Genomic DNA, 21,536 nt, shown 5'->3' with positions numbered 1-21,536 from the left:
ATAAATATTTAAATGTGTAGGTAACCATAATATTGTAAATATTATGACGTCGGAAAATTTAAACAGTTGCCCCATCCTTTCAAAAGTTGAAATTGCGCCCCTGGGATGCCTCATGGGCGTATTTTAGGGGGGTCGAAGGGGCGGTCGCCTCTCCCGAATCCGTATTTAAGGAATTAATTAAATGTGAGATATAAATTTTAAATTTTTTCAACGTGGATCATTTTATAACGAAACCAAATTACTCGTGACTGTGAATACTGAATTGGGCTTTTTGTCGGGTCCATACTTAGTAAAAAATCAAATAGGACACAAGCGTAACTTTCAAAACATAGACAGGTGTTAAAAAAAAAACGTTAAAAAAGTTTATTCTAAATGGATCCGGCATAAGATTAAAAAAAAAAAAAAATCACAAATATTAAGGATTCACCTGATTTAAATAATAATAAAAATAATAATTTATTGGCCATAATATGTAATTACAATACAGTTATAATAAAAAAATATCGAGTTTAACGGCCCAACTCACCATTGAGGAAAAACCTCTTATTAGTGAAATTGGAGTACTAATAAAAAACCTAAGTAATTAAATTAGTATAAACATTAAAAATTAAAAATGGAAACATTAAAAGACAAAATATAAAAAAATAAATAAGTAAAATAAATTAATAGGCAATAATAATATATTAAAGTTAATCAGATTCTCATCATATATTTTATATATACACTAAACACTATGACTCAGATACTTGGGCTATGGTTTAGCCAAATTTTAATATTTTTTATGTAGGAGTATTGTTCCTAGGATTTGCTATTTATGATATGCGATGGTGCTTTATTCAGTAGCTTAAGACCTACCTGTGAAAAACATAGGCTTGATTTAATCAACTGGGTAATAAGGATCTCTGTGTTATTTTCCTGCCATGTATTATAGTATGTTGGTTTTAAATATTAAATTAATTTTATATACGAAATAGAGGGAATTTCTTTGAAATAATTTTTGTACAGTGAAAACATTAAATTCCTTGTATAGTTGTGTAGTAGGATATGTTTTTGGTTTGTTTAGTATTATTTTTATTATACTTTTTTTGGGCTCTCAGTATTTTATTGCTAGCAACGATATCTAATCCACCCCATACGAAAAAAAAATATTACCGAATAATTTTTCTTGTCAATTTTGAGTCTGAATTAAAGATAAAATTTGAGCCCCCTCCCTAGAAGTAAGTCTAAATATGCTTCTGGGATGCCAAATAATAAACTAAATAGATTAATTGTTTAATTTTGATTATAATTTATTGTATTCCAGATTATTTTAATTGTATACTTATATTGGTATTTTGTATATATGTTAACAATGTTTTACATCGTATCAAAACGTGGATAAAATCTATAATGGGTAACATTATAGCGTATGCAGGGCCGCATTTAGGGGGGGGGGCACTGGCTACAACTGCCCCGGGTGCCAGTTTTTTAGGGACCCCAAAATTGTTTAGTCTGAAATTTGCTCACTTGTGAATTATTGAACTTTTAAAATTATTTTTTTTTTGTTTTTAATAACAGTATCATAAATTAATGTTAATGTATTTAATTTATTAATATATATTATTAATGTATTTATAGCAATATAGCTATCAGCGATCCAGAATGTAAGTCGGGTCCACATCAAATGCGCAAAACGTTTTGCAACGTTGCTACCATGTTCGATGCGTTTGGTGTGGACCTACTCCGCGCACGAACAAGCAGGTTCGTGCATGTTGCTCGTTTATTCGGGTTAATATGGGAAATGCGCGGTGTTCGGCGCGTTTTGCTTATCTGGTTTTGACGAAAAATAGTGTTGTATTGTTGCTGCTACGATGAATGCGTAATTGTGTATTATTTTAATAATAATTATAACAAAAAAATTGAAATAATTAATAATTAAAAAAAAAGTTTATTAATTAATCGTGAGATGCAATTTAGAAAATACTTGGGATCAAGACAGAGTTATCCAACTAATCGAGTCCTATCGTGAAAATGCCTACAGTACAAAAATAGTATTGATTTTAGAATATCTAAAAGGTTTATGAGCTTCTATTTCCTATATTTTCCGTGGACAGGCCCCTTAGAAGGGTACCAATTTTATTTTGCGCTAGGGCACAAAATGTCTAAATACGGCACTGACTGTATGTACGAGATATATGAACTACGTGAACGCGTCAAAAGCGAATTTGCGGCCATACTCTGATTTTGTTTGTTTGCTGACGTACAGATTGTTATGAAGTATATTTTGCGGAAGGTATTTTAATTATATTTATTTTATTTTGCGGTATATTTTACACGTTTATGTTCAGCTCTTTTATAAATTTTCTTACTTAATTTTTGCTGAAACAAAGTCAAATAAAAATTTCATTGAGTTTATAAAAACAATTACTTATTAATATTTGAAGGTACTGCGGTAAAATATTTATTATTAAAATATTTTATAAAAAGAGATCAGCTGTAAATTAAATTATATATAAGAAGTGCCGGATCTTGGGGAGACAAGTGGGTATGTTTGCCTTTGATGCTGTTGGTATAAGGGCACTCTTAAATTAACGAAAATATAAATAGTAATAATCATAACTAGTGTTCGGGACTTAATGTACAAAAATTGTAGGAAATATACACTTAAAATAATCGAAATATGTGCAAAAACATGCAACTGAATATTTTTTTTATGACAATTAAAAAATTTGATTTATTCATTTAAAAGTAGACAATTTTTTTTAATTAGTATTTGTTTTCAACAATAACACTATAAACATTATATTACTGTGTATGTTCAATTTCATTTTTTTCATTTCCTCCTACAATGAAAAATACAAACTGAATACTTATTTTTCCTTTTACATTCTCTAAACGATATACGGTAACCAATAGAATACGCAGGAACAAGTAGGTATTTTCTTTGTTGCCCTATCCTGACTCATTCTATGATTAGGTATATTGACCGATGCATGAAAATAAAAAAAAAAAATAATGTTAACCTTTAAAATAAATCTACTTAACATCAAACGAAAAATGCGTGAATATGCTGTAAAGAACAATTAAATTGCTAAAATTGGTCAAATGTACGTTTCGCTCAGAAACGGCGAAATATGCGAAAATATGTAATTCAAATGTTTGTATTTCAATCCGTTATAACTTTAAACAAATGTATATCTTATTTAGACTATTCTACAATCATTATTAAGAAATATGCAAATGCGACAAGTCCCGAACCCTAATCATAACTCAAACTGCCAAAAATGCAGCATCCTTTCATAAGGGTGCTACATTTTTATTAGTCCCGTGCGTCAAATTTCCTAGATCCAGCATTGTATGTGACAGTGATGTCCAACCTTTTTTCCTCGGTAGGCCACTTTGCTAAACAATTATCTTAGAACGGGTTACCGAATATAAAAGTACGAATAATATCAATATTAGTCTAATAATATTATTTTGTTACACATAGTAGGTAGGTATACAATATACATGTATAGGTACTTATTGCATTTGTATTGACTAGGTACTTAATATATTTGATAATTAATTAATTAATTAGTTAATTAATTTGATTGGTACGCTCTTTTAAGTGCACGGGTTATATTGTGACATGTCTATTTGAAAATGATGGAAAACAAAATTAATGAATTAACAAAAAAAAAAACATATTTTTAATAATTTTACTTTTTGTTTTATTTTAAAAAAAAATTTGTTACGAGCCACATTGAATACCTTCACGGGCCACGGATTGGGCACCACTGGTATATAAGGATAAAGTTGTTTTTAGTGGATTCCATCCCACTATCCCACACGCGTCTAATAAGTCCATTCGCGACCAAAACCAAAACGATTTGATTCTCAAACCGTGTGGCGAACGTGAACGGACGAATTTCGTTTGCACCGGCGATTTATCGCGTACAATGGACGATCTAATAAACGTTTATATGTTCGATAATTTTATTTGCCTCATCGCACCGCGCTTATCGCGTTCACCGCGTTTACGTAGGACACAGCGTAATACGAGGTTAAACCGTTTGACATACACATAGATAAATGTGGAGATTCAACATTTTCTGAAAAACAAAAAACCCATGTTATAAATTATATTTGACTAAATGTCACGCGTTTATCACTGTTATTTGATTCATAATTCGTACAGTAAAATTGATAATTTGTTTACGATAGTAATTATAATAATTTATAGTAATACCATTGAACATTATAAATATCTATTAGGTACCCTATAGTATTTATAATCAACGGATTACGTCTAGCATTAGTATCGTTGTTTTGTTTTTTGGTACTTTTCTCGTTGCCCAAAGTTTACAACAGCATTTTTTCTTTGCATTACCTACTTTTGAAGTTACGAGTATCAGTGGCGTATCCAGGGGGGGTTAGGGGGTTATAACCCCCCCCCCCCCCACCTGCATCGGGGTGGGTTTGTTTTTATTGTTATAAATAAAAACACACAAATTCAAAAAAAAATTTAATGTTCCATTTTTTATAACCCCCCCCCCAAAAAAAAATTCTGGATACGCCACTGACGAGTATGATTATTATGTGAATATAATAATGTAAATATGTATAACACAAATTTAATTTTATACCCACTGATCTAATTTTCCACGGGCGTCCCTAAACGTTGCTCATAATTCAAATGCGCAATCATAAATTGCGACCACATTGAGCAGGTAGTAGAACTAGTACAGTAAATTTCGCCCGATATTTTTTGGATTCTAAAATGGGTCTAATAAATTGCGAATCATTGCACTTTGTTCCACATTCAGAAGTATTGTGTGGAACAAAAATGCAGTGGGACAAATATTTTGTGAAACATAACACAGTCGAATCGTGTAACTTAAACCTCAACAACTTGACAACTCGAATTGTTTTTGATTCCCCAAGAAATAACACTCGTCACATTCAATGTATTGTAACGTCTTGTTAATTCGAATGTAAAATCGTGATAAATAACTCAGTTGAAGTATATTTTAGAGGACAGCGATAGCCAGCCGCCTTCTCGTGGTGTCCTCGGCGGATTGCTGAACGGCTATCGTTAAAATTAATATATTTGTTGGGCGCAATTCACGTTTGTCTCCATTTAAATAATCGTATTCGTGGTGTCGGAAGGAATGTTCATTGGAAAATTTAAACGGCACTGTATGGTCGATTATTATTATTAATGCCGCGTGGACGAGCCGGTCGTGTTTCAGTTTTTGCGCCGTTTGCAGCACAGTCGTGTATATAGAGTTTGCGGCCTCCTTGCCGTGCGTGTGTGCGTGTGTGTTTTGTGTGTTTACTCTGCCATCACTGATAACGGGTTTGGTAAGCATTGAAATGTTATTATCAATTGTCGACAGTCATACAAAAGTTTATCTTGATGAAGTGTTCGGACGAGACGATGAACGCCGTACCGAGTGGTGGACAACTTACCGTAGTGTGCTGTTAGACGTGAATATTGTTCTGAGCAATCTAATTTAATTCTGAATTCTAAAGATTACGATTATATTGTAGCTGTTTGCATTTTAATATGCCATGATTTGAAGAATTGCACTCACGAACACATTTCAATGCCAGGAAGTATGACATTTTGTTCATTTTTGTTAAATGTATACTTTTGTAAATGTAATTGTTTATATCTGAAAAATAGCTTCGTTTGATCATGTCAGATTGCCAATATTTTATAATCTGTTTGATTTTCCGCTGCCTTTAATCATTTTTCTATCATGTTATAATTTCTGATAGTAATGTACCAAATAATTGTTTGTATGTTATTTTAATTAATCATATCATGAGTAATAGCAATGTTATCTAGGCATTGGACAATTTCAAATAAGTAAACATTATTTTTTTAAACCTTCCATAGCTAAAATTATTTATTAATTTATTGATTAGACATTTAATAAAGTATTTTTTGAGAGTTATAAATTTAATATTTTATTTAAATTAATAATATTGAATGTCAATCTTAGATAAATATAATTTAAAAATATTATTAAATCACAACAAATTGAAATATAATTGTTGTTGAAAATATTTCTCTGGCATACATAAATCTCTAAAATGTAGATTTACTAATCAAAACATTAATAATTAGGTATTAAATGATGATTGTTTCATAATGCAGTTAGTATAGTTACCCTATTAAATAGTTAAATAAATGAATTATAAATATTAAATTTTTTTTGTAGTAAAACTAACATGACTTAATTGTTTTAAATACATTATGTATTATTTAACATCTAATTTCCTGTAATCAAAAGTGTAAACATAATAGGATGTAATTTATAAATATAATTTTTGAATAAGTACACCTTTAATTACTAAATTTAAAGTATCTGTTTATTGTTAAATTAAATTTTAATGTATTAAAAAAAAAAAAAAAAACATTAAAAAGCTTAGGTTACATGCTGAGAATTTATTTTAATACAGAATGTAACAATTAAGAATTTAATTTTAATGTAATTTGTATAAGTAAAAAAAGCTTAAGATCATAAAAATATTTAAAGTATTCTATAACTTAGTAATTAGAAATACAAAATGTAAAAATTTATTTTTTTCTAAAAAATATTAATGACTTGTACAAATTGATCACCCTATATTTATATAAACTAGATAATTGTTTTCTGTTTATTACAATGGTGTTGTCTGTTTTAGATGATAATATGATACCCATTCCAAATAACACAGATGTTGTGTGTTACTATGTAACAAAACACTCTTGGAGGGGCAAGTATGTAATAATAATAATATTCTGATATATTTTCTTTTTTAATTCCACTTAAAATGGTTTATCTTTTTCAGATATAAAAGAATATTTGGTGTTGGTACTCATGGTATCACAACATACAACCCAAATAGTTTAGAAGTAACTAATCGGTATTCATATAATCAAATAATAAATATACAAGTAGATCCTCAAAATGCAGGTGGTTTTATGTTATCAGTTAAAGATAAAAATAAGGTTGACAGATTTAAATTTTCAACCGATTTTCGTTCAAATTTATTAACTGATGCTCTCATGTTCAGATACCAATTTGCTGAACGTGGTCAAGAAGAAATATATGTATGCCTTAATTAGAATTAGAATTTATATTAGGGTGTAAAACATTAATATTTTTAAACTTCATTACATTATTTTAGAATTATGAAGCTCTAAAATATCATTGGTCAGATACTCGACTCCCAGTAACCATAAAAGTCACTCTTATTTCAATTGATCAATTAGACACTGCCACTGCTCAAGTTCTTGCTAGCTATCGTTACAAAGATATAGAAGCCATACAAAATGTTGAAGATATTCCTGGTGGTTTTGTTATTATATCAAGGCCTTATGGAAGAATGGTAAAAATACCTATATTCGGTATTCATAATTGTTATTTAATTGTTTATAATTTTTGTAGCATTTATTTATCAGTTCAAATCGAGATGAAATTTTCCTTAGAGTCAAAGAAAGAGCTATGATATATTTACAAATACCTATAGAATTTTTTCGACATAATATAACACATGACGATTTCTTAACTAAAAGATTAGGACGTTATAGTTCAGATGAACATGTTACTTCTGTTTGTGAGTTTCAAGTTAAAAAAATTGGTGTTCCTAGACATCAAGAATGCCCACAGCGAAGATTACTTTGTTTGAGTGAAGTATGTTTACTGGAGAGAGATCCTCAAACATATACAGTAGTTACGTTAAGACCATTGTCATCTGTGTTCGCATTAATAAGAGATTCAGTTGATGCACAACAGTTTTGTATTGAATATGCAGATTCATCATGTCGTTCCTATACAGCTACTAATAGGTGATTGGTTAAATAACTTTTAAATTAATTATGTATTATTAAAACATGTATTTCATTTACAGAGATTCCCTCCTAGCTACTCTATTAGATAGTGTTAGGTCATCTGGAAATCATCATGTGCACGTAAAACTATCTGCAACTCCTCGAGATAAAAGACTTATACCTTTCAATGTATCACCAGACCAAGAAGTAAAATATCTCATTTGGTTATCTTGTAATATTTTACAGTGTAAATATATTTTATTTTATAGATCGAATCCAACCATTTAAAGTGTATAAAAGAACCGCCTCCTCGAAAGACATTTGCAGAAGTTTTAGATAGGTTTAATGCTAATATTGAATATAGTGGACTAATACATTCTGTTTCTGAAGATGTAAGTTATAAATAACATTTAAAATATATTTTTTAAATCCTATACTAAACCTGGATTTGAAATACTACCAGAAATAAAAATTTTGTTCTTATTAAATCTGAATATTATAGCACAAATTTCTAAATAAAGTAGTAACATCTTAGTAAGAATATGACATATTTGTATTATTCTATCATTTTATATTTACAAATTTTTTTTATTTAGAACATTAAAAAGTATGTTTTATTCATTGAGAATTATAAAAATCATAATAAACCTTGCTTACACTCATGAAAGTAGTAGTACCAATGCAATAATTATTAACTAAATGCCTCATGCATGGTATTCTTTTGGTATGTCTATTTAATAGTTATATGCAATAATTGGTTGTTAACTTCAGGGAATAAATCTAAATGTGTATTTGTTTAAAAATCTTTTAATTCAATCAATGACGATTGGTGAATAATGTTATTATTCAGTAGGAGAGCAATTTCCTTTGTAACAAAATATTTTGGAAATTATTTTATATTATCATTGAAGAAAAAAAAGAGCTTAATCCCTAAAGTTTCCCTTAAATATGTCATTATTGTTAAGTATTTACTATATATTATTTAGTCTAGTTTTACTGAATACCTTAATTCATATAAATTTTAGTTGTAAGTTTATGTAGTTGGTATAACAGATTACATACATATTAACTTCAGTTTATTATAATTTAGCATCTTGACTAGCAATATTATTGTACTTGTCATAGAGTTAAATAATATTAAACTAATGTTAGGTTATAATTTTGAAGACAAATAATACAATTTTTTATTATTATTCATAGAAATTATTTACTGAAAATAAGGAGAAACTAATAGTTATGGCACTGACATCAATTATTGCTCATCAAGGTGATCAAAATGAGATTGCTGTTCAAGAACTAGAGGCACAGTTTCATGCTTTAAGAAGATTATTTGCTACTAAAGCAGGATTTTCTACTTTTATAATGTTACCAGAGTATGTAATTTGTTGCGTTTTAAATTATATCACTTATACAAATTGTATGTATTTTTATAGTTTCAATAAATTGACAAACATAATTCTATTTCATTAATGTACAATGTATATATTATATAATATTTATATGTATATATAATTTCTGAACTCTTACTATTAGAAATGAAGTCCTGGAATTAGTATTCATACTGTTAAATATCTTTGATTTACATAAATCATCTCCAAGCTGTCTGGAGAATAGGTACATTATTTTTTATATTGCATTGTTAACTGTAATTTTTTGATTAGATTTGTAAATGGAATAAAAATTACTAAATTTCGCATAAAATACATATTAGTTTTTACACCAATCATATTTAATTATTAAATTTTCATTGTTTATATGTATAAATAATATTTAATTAGTGTGTTGATAAATTTTTTTTTTTTGCATTTTATATACTGAACATTTCATTTTGACAGTTAACATACATAGGAAAATATTAAAATCATAATATAATATATTTGATACTGTGAAAAAGTGTGAATAATTTTTATTTATAATAATTCCTCTAGAGGAAATTACTGTAAGATATATTCTAATTTATTCATTAAATTATTTTTAATATTACATTTTTAGACTTAAAGACAAACTTGGAAGAAAAGTAACTAGAGCATTAAAACGAGACCATGAAGCTATAACCCATGCCGCTTTAGATATGATTTGTACTCTTATGCAGCCAATGCATCGTGATAGTGATATAAGACAAGAACAGCTCAATAAATCATCTCTTTTGGCTACCCCTAGTTTTTTAGAATCATTGCTTGATATGTGGGTTGAGCATATTGTAAGTTTCTTTCCAATATAACATTTTAAATCTAAATTTAACTGTACTTAATTTTGATATAACTATTTTTATTTAGAAACGTGGAACAGGAGCGTTAGTGGTATCTGCAATGTTAGATATACTTACTTTTGCGCTTTGTGTTCCTTATAGTGAAACAACTGATGGAACACATTTTGATACACTATTGTCATTGGTGGCAAAGCGGGGAAGATATTTATTTCAGCTTTTTCAGGTAATTATTTTGAATTTCTATATTATGTTTTTTGAAATCACAGTAAATGTACATAGTTATTTACAATGGTATGTGATAAAGTTTTAATGAGAAAAACATTGGAAGAGTAGAATATTAAATCAAAACATTTAAAGTTTTTTAAAGTAAACTACTAAACACTAGAATATTATCAATAAAAATATATTTTATTATTTTTACTATCTAATTATTTATGTTATTATTTAGAAAAATATTATTTACAGTAAAAATTAATTATAATTACAGCAATATTAATAAGTGAATCAAATTATTTTATTTGTTTTTATAGCATCCATCATTGACTGTAGTAAAAGGTGCTGGATTAGTTATGAGAGCAATTATTGAAGAAGGTGATGCTGAAATATCTGGACGAATGCAAGAACTAGCATTGGCAGAGGCAGCTTTACCTAGCCATTTATTGACAGCATTATTTACTCGCGATGATAATAGACGTATGCTTGTACACAGACAACTTTCAAGGCACTTAGTTGGATTATGGGTCACTAATAATGCTATTGCCATGGATTTATTAGCACGACTGATGGTAAAATTATTATAATACTCAAAACATAAAAGTCCATATGTATTTATAATTTTCTTATTTTCATTCAGCCATCAGGTTTATTAGGGTTTTTGGAATCAAATGAATCTGTAGAAATCATTGAAAATGAAGATCATTTAATCACTAGAGATAATTTGAAACTTGCTCAAGATCATGCAGCTAAAAATCAACGAAATCCTCATTTGGCAGCCTTAGAAAGAAAGTTTCGCACATTGGAGAAAGAAGTTGAAATTGCATTGGGTCATTGGGGAGCATCATTGGGATTAGAAAGAAAAGAAGATAAATTACAAGCCCGCCCAATTGTACTAAGGAGGCGTAGAGAAAGAATTAAAAGTTATGCTAATTGGAAATTATTTTATTATAAGTTCAATAAAAACCATACTTCTCCCAGTTTATTATGGAATCACCAGGTAATTTTTAAATTTATAATTCTAAGTAGTGATGGGTCGAACTGTTTGAATCTCGAACCGAACCGAACCAAACCCTTGATGTTCGGTTCGGTTGAAAATTCGAATTAGGCATGAAAAAAATCGAACCGAACTATCAAGCATCTTTTACTGTTCGAAAATCGAACTTGAAAATATTTGTCGAACCAGGCTTACTAGGCCACGATAGTTCGAAAACCAAATATTTGTACAATTCTTCATAAGTTATATTTGAAAAATAAAAATTGATAGTGATTATTTAGAAATTATTAGACTATTGGCGATAGAATATAGAATACAGATTATCATCTGTAGCGGGCACGTTATGCATTATTTATAATAATAATGTTATTTTTCCAGTCGCCTGTTACACATCTACCCTCTGCCGACCAAAACATTAATAAGAGGTTTATCGCCAATAGAGACAGTGTATCTATATTCATAATATAGCTATTTTTGTTTTTATCATATTTATTGCAAAGGTTATTTTGGGTAAATCCATGGTAATATTCCGCACCGCGACTGCGCTGTTAATAAAAACATGTTTACAACATACGTCTTATATTATAAATTCTACTAATAATTTTATATTTTTGAATTATAGTTATTATTATTTATTTTTTTTATATATATTATTAAAATGTACTGATTGTATTGTCATATTATACTCAATACTCAAATAATATTTTATAAGCTACAAAACAACACGAGAGAGCACAATACTGGTTTTGAAAAATAATAATAATAATAAGAAATTATCTAAAATTTAAATGTATTGTAAATAGTACAATTAATTAGACTTAAAAGTTAAAATTTAGAATAGGTAATATGAAAACTTAAAATATATTAGTAATTAATAATTATGGTTGATTTAATTTGTAGGTAGGTACAATGTACATGATAAAAAGTATTGAGTTCGAGTCCGAGTTCGATTTAAAATCATAATACGTTCGGTTCGGTTCGATTCGGTTCGGTAGAAGATATGAAGATTCGGTTAAGTTCGAGTTCGAAAAAATAATTTAAAGTTCGGTTCAAGTTCGGTTCGATCAGGGTTCGACCCATCACTAATTCAAAGTTTTATAAAATACTTTTGATTGGTGTGAAACATAATATAGTTTAAAATACTGATGCATTTGAATATGTAATATATTTCATAGTTGTGATGTATAATAAATTATGCTATTTTCTAACCAATTGAAAAAACTAAAACATATTGATGTATTGATAAATCAGATAAACATTTAGAAATAGTCTGTAAACATAATTATTTCAATTATAATTATTTTTGTTAAATTATTTTTTTAATAGACTCGGGAAGAACTTCATGATGCTCTAAAAAAAGAAATCCAAGCATTTAATTCTGATCGACAACTTACTACAAATAGTTTAATAGCTTGGAATCATGATGAATTTGAGGTGATATATCCTAGTTTACAAGATGAAGTTTGTGTAGATGGTTACTATTTGAGATTACTTTTAGATGGAAATATAGATTTTGCAGTAAAAAATCCGTAAGAAATTTTATATATCTAAGCATATTAACTGTGTTTTAATAATAAATAATTTTTTTAGATTCAGATTTTTCAATGATCTTTACCATAGATTTTTATTAGCTTTAAAAATAGAAATGAAATGCTTATGTCTACAAGCAATGACTGTGATTTATGGACAATATTTTGAAGAAATTGGACCATTTACTGACACAAAATATATTCTAGTAAAGTTAGAAAAGGTAAGTTATGGTTTATACCATAATAAATATTAACTATGGTTTAAATCTTTAATTTTAAGTGAATTTAAATCACAAAATAATAACAATTTTCTTAATTAAAAATTATCGAAAGAAAATTATTAAATATTAAATTGATACTGATTGTTTAACAATTATTAATAGTTTTATTATTATTATTTTAGACTGTTGAAAAACTTGAAAGAGATAGATTGGTTTTATTCCTAAGCAAACTTATATTAAACAAGCAAAATGTTAAAGATATAATTGAATCCAAAGGTGTAACTGTTCTTGTGGACTTACTAACATTAGCACATTTACATACAACAAGAGCTGTCGTTCCTACACAAACTAATGTAATAGAGGCTGGACATGATATGTTACTTGACAATGAAAAACAGTGGTATTATGGGCTTGGTAATGGTGATAAATCCAATGGTCCAATAACTTTTCAAGAGGTATAAAAAAATCTATTATAATTATTTTATTCTTATTATATAATATTAAAATATCATTTGTATTGAAATGTATTTTTATTAGATGAAAGATTTATACAAAGAGGGTACTTTAAAACCTATGTCCAAATGTTGGACACCTGGACTAGAAGGATGGAAACCTCTTTTTAAATTAAGTCAATTCAAATGGACAGTAATAGCCAAGGATCAAGGCTATATGAATGAAAGTGACTTAGCTTCTCTTATACTGACCATACTGATAAAAATGTGTCAATATTATCCTAGCAGGTAGTAATTTTTTAAATAATTTATCAAATATTTAGTCAAGTCTTATTTCTATCATAATTTTATTTTATATTGAATAAATTTTGAAGAGCTTTCAACATAAGTTATAGTATTTTGACTATTATTTTTTAAGACTCAAATATATTAGGTGTATAAATGTAAAATGGTAAATCACTTAAAACTTGGATGCTCTCTCACTCAAGTACAAGTCACCGGAAGAATGACTTAATCTGAACTCACTGGCTGGCAAATGATAAATCACTCCCACATTTTACCTCTATATTCAAAATAATTAATACATATTTTATATGTATACATTAATTAATTATAATAATTGTTATTGGTCATTATTTTAGTTTTTAATTTATAATTTTTTTTTTTTTTTTAGAGACAATGATGGTGCAATAATTTGGCCAATTGCACGTATAAGGAGAACTTTAACTGATTCTCTGCATCTACCTCATGTAGTCCAACTTTTATTAACATTTGATCCTATTCTTGTTGAAAAAGTAGCACATTTACTGTGTGAAGTAGCATCTGACAATCCAAATGCTGCTAAGTTGTATATGACTGGAGTATTTTTCTTTTTGCTCATGTATACCGGTTCAAACATTTTGCCAATTGCTAAATTTTTAAGGCTTACACATACTTGTCAAGCTTTTAGAAATGAAGAAGTAAGCTATAAAATAAAGCTCTAATAAAAATGTTAACTTGTTAATAATTAAATGATTTTTTCTAGGTACAAAGTGGAGAATTAATGCAAAGAAGTGTACTTGGACCTTTACTACCTGAGGCAATGGTATATTATTTGGAAAATCATGGTCCTGAGAAATTTGCTCAAATATTTTTAGGGGAATTTGATACTCCAGAAGCCATTTGGAATGCTGAAATGAGAAGAATGTTAATTGAAAAGATCGCCTGTCATATAGCTGATTTTACACCTAAACTTCGTGGAAATAATAGAGCATATTACCAATATTGTGCTATTCCAGTTGTGCGTTATCCACAGCTGCAATCAGAATTATTTTGCAATATATTTTATCTGCGACATTTATGTGATGTACAACGATTTCCAGATTGGCCAATTAATGATCCTGTTAGATTATATACATTTTAATTTTTAATCAAATTATAATAAATATTTATTCATATTTTTTCTTTAGATTACGCTTTTGAAAGATGTATTGGAAGCATGGAAAAATGAAGTAGAGAAAAAACCACCTGCTATGTCTATAGATGATGCTTATGTATCTTTGGGCCTAGAGCGTGGACATCATTATGATGAAGCAACTACTAGAAAAGCATATTATAAACTTGCTCAAGCAAATCATCCTGATAAAAATCCTAAAGGACGTGTAAGTTACTTCTTATCTTTTATAGGTATTTATGTTTATTATTTAATACTACTGATTCCTTCTCAAAATTTTAATATCTTAGTTCTTCAGAAAATTAAGACATATTTTAACTTACTAATTGTTTCCATGTTATACTTATAAATATAAATATAAATATAAATATATAAAATATATGTGAAATAATATATAAATATTAATAACTACATAAAATAATTTAATTTAATTTTTGACTATTGTTATTAGTCCAATAAGACTTTATCTCCAAAAATCAGTTGAAAAGAAATAAAATAGGTTTTACTTGTTCATAAATATCTTATGGCAGAGTATTTAATATTTGTTTTATATATTAAATGATAATTAATATTTTTATATTTTAAGTATTATTTAACATTTTATACTAGAAAGAAAAAAAAACATTTAAAGGATTTTTACCCCAGTACCTATATAGTAATATATTATTAGTATTATTATCAAGTTTAAATTAAAAATGCTCTTTTTCAATAGAAATTAAACATGTTATGAATTATTAATGTTTCATTACTATGTGTATTTTTCCAAGTTTTCATAAAAAATATTGAAAATATTAAGCAATTTAAGCTAATTTTATATTTGATTTTAAATGAGTTGATAGAATAAGGAACAAATATGTGAGAGGTAGTATTGGTGTAGCATCTATAGTGAAAAATTTGAGAGAAAATAGACGTGAGATGTTTGGGCATGTGATACAATGAGAGGGTATAAATGCAGTAAGAATTGTTATGAAAGTGAACGTTGAAGGGAAAAGAGGAGAGGTAGACCTAAATTGAGACGGTTGAATACAATTGAAAATGATATGAGGGCCATTGGTGTGTGTGTTGGGGATATAGAAAATCGAGATGAGTAGAGGTTTAGGACAAAGATGGCCAACCCTAAATAGTTGAAAGAAAGATGAAAGAAAAAAAGAAGATATTTAAATTTACTAACCATTATTGTTACATGGTATATTTTATATTATATTTATCTTTATGTTTAATTCTTATCTACAATTTTAAAACAGTTTTTATATTAAAATGTTTGTTTCTATGTCTAGGAAGTATTTGTCGCAGCAAATAGAGCATATGATTTTTTATGTAGTAGAAGTTTATGGGTTCATGATGGTCCCAATCCAAATAATATTCTTTTAATACTTCAGACTCAAAGTATTTTATTTTATCGTTACTCTAAAGGTTTGTATTATCAATAATATTTTCATCCAATTTTATAAAAGTCATTAAAATGTTTAATGATTTTATAGATCTTGAACCTTATAAGTATGCTGGTTACAAACAATTAGTGAAGACCATAAGGTTGGAAGCAAGTGATGAACAATTATTTTCTAAAGGTAACATGTTACTTGCAGCTGCTAGTGAGCTGACATATCACACAGTAAACTGTTCGGCATTGAATGCAGAAGAGCTTAACCGAGAACAAGGATTTATTGTTAGTAAAAAATGTATTGTTTTATTAATATGTTATAATTTCTGCAGATTTTAAATTCAAATCTTGATGAATTTAAACCTAATCGGTATACATTTTTATTGTAGTACTTTAAATTCTCAAATTCATAAATTTTTATTGTTGTCAATTATATTAATGTTAAGATGTAATGGTACCATTGATGTTTAATAACATTATAATTCATATAAAATGTACTAATATATTAAATAATTACAAATTTTTGTTTTAGGATTTACTTGGGGCTTATTCTAGATGTGTCTCTGTCTTAAATAAATCATCAGAACAAACAGAAATGTCAGTATCAGTTTGTACATATTGTACTCGCTGTTTCAAAGTTGCTTCTCAATTTCCAATGTGTCGTGATACATTTTCTCAATTGCCTCAGCTAGTGAATGATATCACCAGAATATTGTACTTCAAGGTATTTTATTTAATATATATATATATATATATAATTTTAAATTAAAATAAAATTTGAAAGTTTTTATTTATTTAGACAATTTACTAATATTCTGTACTTTATTTATTTGATATAATAAATAAATAAACCCTATTTAATTATAATTTAAATTTATTTATAGAACTTACCAAAATTATGTTGTGATGCTGTGGATTGTATTTCTGAAATGGCTTCTGATTCTAATCTCCAAAATAGTTTCTTACAAAAAGGTGCTATTTGGCATTTATTAACCTTTATGTTTTCATATGATTACACATTAGAAGAATGTGGAGTTGAACGATCAGAAGAAGCTAATAACCAAGTAAACTATATTAAATATATTTTTTTAAATTTAAATATTAAATTTAAAATAATTTTTCAGGAAGTGCTCAATAGATTAGCCAAATTATCAGTTAAAGCATGTGCTAGATTAGGTGGTTATTATGAAGGGGATTTGTCCACTCCCGAAAATACTGCTGCAAAATGTCTATTTGTAAAACTTCTTACACCATATGTTGCTGAACAGTTATCTGAAGAAGCCCCACATCAAGTAATTATTATTATTATTATTTTTTTATTATTTTATTTAATTTATATTTAATACTTTTATAATAAAATATAAACAATAATAATAATATAATAAACTTTTAGCTACTTAAAACGCTTGGCAGCAATTGTGAGACACCTTATATGGTTTGGGATAATAGTACAAGAGCTGAATTGAGTGATTTCCTGGATACTATGTGTAATCATAAAGAATCTGTTAACTTAGAAACAATTGGTTTGACATTTTCTAGTCATAGAAATGAATTAATAGTTGGAAATATTTTTATTAGAGTATTTAATGAACAACCTCATTACACAATCAAAGTAAAATTAGATTTCAGTTTATTTTAGTGTGTATATTTGAATAAACTAACAATATTTTTCAGAATCCTAAAGGATTTTTATCAGATCTCTTAGAATACATAAAAACCAACAATCCACTAAGCAATATATTAGATGAGAAAAATGTTAACAGTTTTTTAATGGTATTGGACGCATTAAATAATTTAATTTTAAACAATCCTGGTAAGCATTAAAAAATAACATTTTTTAAAAATATTCTTACAAGCATTTTTATATTTTGTAGGGCTTGAAGTACATTGTATTGGTCACTTTGATTTACTATTCAGTTTATTACGTGTTGAAACTATTCGATTAGTACAACATAGTGCTTTGAACACAATTTTAACTGTAACTAAAAATAATGAATGTGTCACAGATATTGCTAATTCAGGCGTTGTTGTTTATGTATTACTTTGTTTTTATTCAACACCATCAGATCGAATGATGATTTTAGATATTCTTATCACATTATCAACATCCTCAACAATTGTAAAGGATATATTAAATAAAGGAGGTCATTTATTTGCTGTTGATTTATTATGTAATGGTGATAATGAATCTGGTGTTAGAGATAAAAGTGCAATATTTTTGAGTCGTTTAATGACAGAAAAATTAAGTGGTCCTAGATTACGTTTAGCATTGGCACAAATTTTACCATTAGCCATTATAGATACTATGAGAGATCTACCCTCATCTACAGTTCGATTATTAGACAATGACCAAGAAAATCCAGAGCTTGTTTGGAATGAAAAGTCAAGAAAATATATTTTTGGAAATATCAACAAAATATCTAGAGAGTAAGAATAAATTTTAAATATCTAAAGCAACATTAATATTAATATTACTATTTATATTGTTTTATTTTTTTATTTTTAGGCATTATTTTGCACTTCGACAAAATCCTAAAGGTGTTATAAAATTACCAGATACCAGCTTACTTTTATCTTCACCTTCCAATGAAACTGTTGTTGCTGGGGTCTATTTAAGATTATTCAATAATAACCCTGGTTGGAATGTTAGAAGACCTAAAGAATTTTTATCTGAACTTTTGGATACGTGTATTAGTTCTATGACTAAAGAAAAGGTGATTTGCTTGTTAAATCTTTTAAATTAAGGTTATCCTATATTTTAATTTTTTATGTTAGTAAAATATATATATATATTTTTTTTACTAATTTCAGAATGATAAATTGGAAATTGTTACTATGTCAATTGTTAAGTTGTTAGAAGCTCAGCCTCATCTGTGTGATCAAGTCCCAGCATTAGGTCATATTCCTAGACTTTGTTTTCAATTATCATTATTATCTAATCCTGATGTACCAAAATCTGTTCTCATGATAATGCATCAGTTGTCACTTAATGAAGTAATTATTGTGGCTCACATATATTTGTGCACTTTTAAATATTACTTATTATAATGTTAATTAGTCTATCAACTATAAAATTATTATTATTATTCTAAATCTAACAATATATCATTGAATATGGTATTTTATACTTAATTAAATGTATTATATTTATTATTAGATATGTGTCGGTTGTATATCTCAAACTGAATGCATTGGTCCAATTAAAAAAGCAATGCAAGCCAATTCCAGTTTAATTTGTGTTTCATCGGAAACTCTCAGTCGAATGTTTGCAGCTAAGAAAGATTACCTTGTAAAACAGGTATGTTATATTCTGCACAAAAATTAATAAATTATATATTAACAATTTTACTTTAATTTAGGCGTTAGACGTAGATTTAATATCATATTTAGTTGGATTACTGGATGGTCGATTAGATGGAGTTGAAGGTAGTGCCAGGGCTAAAGCACAAATTGTTAAAGCATTAAAGACAATGTCTTCAAGTTTATCATATGGTAGTTTGGTCCAATCACAGCTGGATAAGCTTCCAACATGGTCTTCTTACAAGGATCAAAATCATGATCTATTCATATCAAGTGCACCTTCAATGCCTTATTTGATGGGTGTGTTATTTATTATATCTTTATCATTACAATGCTGAATATACTATTTAATCTTTAAACACTTGTCTAAATTTGTATAATTTTATATTTAGGTGTTCAAAGTACTGGTGGTTATTTAACAGAAGGCCGTTCAAACTCTGCAACAAGTAATATACCTCCACCATTAATTAAAAAAGAGTTTTCTCCATATTAATCACATCTAAAACAATAGTATTCCCTTATTTGCTTTTCGAATATGCAATATTATTATATGAAATAGTATAAAATTTTATATAAATTATGAACAACTATACTATACAAATATTATTATTGTTCTCTTTCTTATTAATAATATTATGTGTTTCACATTCTAATAACTCTACTACTGTGTATAATTCTATTTTATATTTATATTGTCATTAAATAGTTAACCTGAATAGTCAATAATCCTTAGAATTAATTTTTTTTTTTTTTTAAAAAAAAAACTGTGATAATTTTATTTTTATAATACCACAATAAATTAGTTTTATAAGGTAATAAAATATTCCACTGTTTTAGTTTGCATTATTTTATTCAATGCAATACCAACTATTATAATTTATATTATTTACTATTATGGTGTTAATATATATTATGTATATAAACTATAAAAAAAGTATATAAATGATATTACATTGTATTGTAATATGTTACAATTAAACAAATTAGTTCTTATATTCATATATGTATGTTATAACAATATGTGTACATCCTTTGAATAAAAACTTTTTAAAATATATTTTAATATTTTATAGTGTTATACAATTCAATAATATTTGTTGATTATAATTGAAAATCGTGTTATTTATTTATAATTTGTTTTAAACATCAAATAAATTTAAAAAGTAATATCAATCACTATTTAAATCTAAATTATATTTCTAGTAAAACAAACATTTATAGTTTCTTTGTATTACTTTGCCAGGAGTTTTTTTTTTAAATATGTTGGAATTCCATGGCGATATTTTTTAATCCAATTTCTTTCACTGTTATTTCAATTTTGCTGAAGTTCATAACAAAGAGACTTCATTTGTTTATGTTGGTAATTTATCAAGTCCGAATTTATACAAAGATTTTTATATTTTTTCTGTAATTTGTAATTTTGATTTTGATTTGAAATAGTAGTTACATCTGATGCTTCATTGAATGTAATTTGTAGTGATCAATTTTTAGTTGATGAATTACCTATTCTTTGGATTTTAGCAATAAATACATATATTTTCATGTTAGACATTAAATCATTATTAATTTTAGTAATATCACATTGAGAATCAAAATACAGTAATGCGTGAATCTATTTCCACTAAAAAGCGTATATGTATATATAACAGTGATGCCCAACCTTTTTTCCTCGGTGAGTTACTTTGGTAAACAATTATTATTTAGCGGGCCACCGCAAATGTAAAAATCCGACTAATGTAACCATACTTTTGGTGATGGGGGCAAACAACAAAACAATTATTTTATGGTATCTTACTTGGTGTCTCGCATAGAGATATTTTATTTTACTATTCAATTAAACCAGTGGTATAATTTGAGGGGAAGGGGTGAAAACTGGGAAATTTCTCGGTGTAGTTTTAACTTATAGTCGGCACACTTAAAAAATATAAGAATTCTTCATGAGGCTAATTTTGTCAACAAATATTAACTGTGGATCAGTTGACCTGAACCTTTCTTAGATCTGTCCCTGAGCCCAAA

At 27.3% G+C, this 21,536-nt stretch overlaps 1 protein-coding gene across 1 annotated transcript; it reads left to right on the top strand.

The window, feature by feature from the left end:
• The first annotated feature begins 5,570 nt into the window (after positions 1–5,570).
• LOC112689873 (dnaJ homolog subfamily C member 13) lies at positions 5,571–20,246 on the top strand. Its single transcript, XM_025563745.1, has 32 exons — positions 5,571–5,580; positions 6,658–6,733; positions 6,805–7,066; positions 7,144–7,344; positions 7,404–7,804; positions 7,867–7,993; positions 8,056–8,178; positions 8,987–9,159; positions 9,779–9,986; positions 10,063–10,218; positions 10,526–10,780; positions 10,849–11,208; positions 12,532–12,734; positions 12,796–12,955; positions 13,138–13,410; positions 13,493–13,695; positions 14,081–14,366; positions 14,432–14,788; positions 14,856–15,047; positions 16,117–16,252; positions 16,321–16,505; positions 16,753–16,944; positions 17,105–17,284; positions 17,345–17,512; positions 17,614–17,832; positions 17,895–18,033; positions 18,095–18,647; positions 18,727–18,934; positions 19,032–19,214; positions 19,378–19,518; positions 19,580–19,820; positions 19,913–20,246. Exons 1-32 carry the CDS (start codon positions 5,571–5,573, stop codon positions 20,011–20,013), a joined length of 6,672 nt encoding a protein of 2,223 aa, XP_025419530.1. The 3' UTR covers positions 20,014–20,246.
• Positions 20,247–21,536: the final 1,290 nt, after the last annotated feature.

This window comes from Sipha flava, unplaced genomic scaffold (genome assembly GCF_003268045.1).
Source record: "Sipha flava isolate LNK unplaced genomic scaffold, YSA_version1 47_pilon_pilon, whole genome shotgun sequence".
In the NCBI taxonomy this organism is placed as follows: domain Eukaryota; kingdom Metazoa; phylum Arthropoda; class Insecta; order Hemiptera; family Aphididae; genus Sipha; species Sipha flava.
This window is presented reverse-complemented; position numbering and strand designations above follow the sequence as displayed.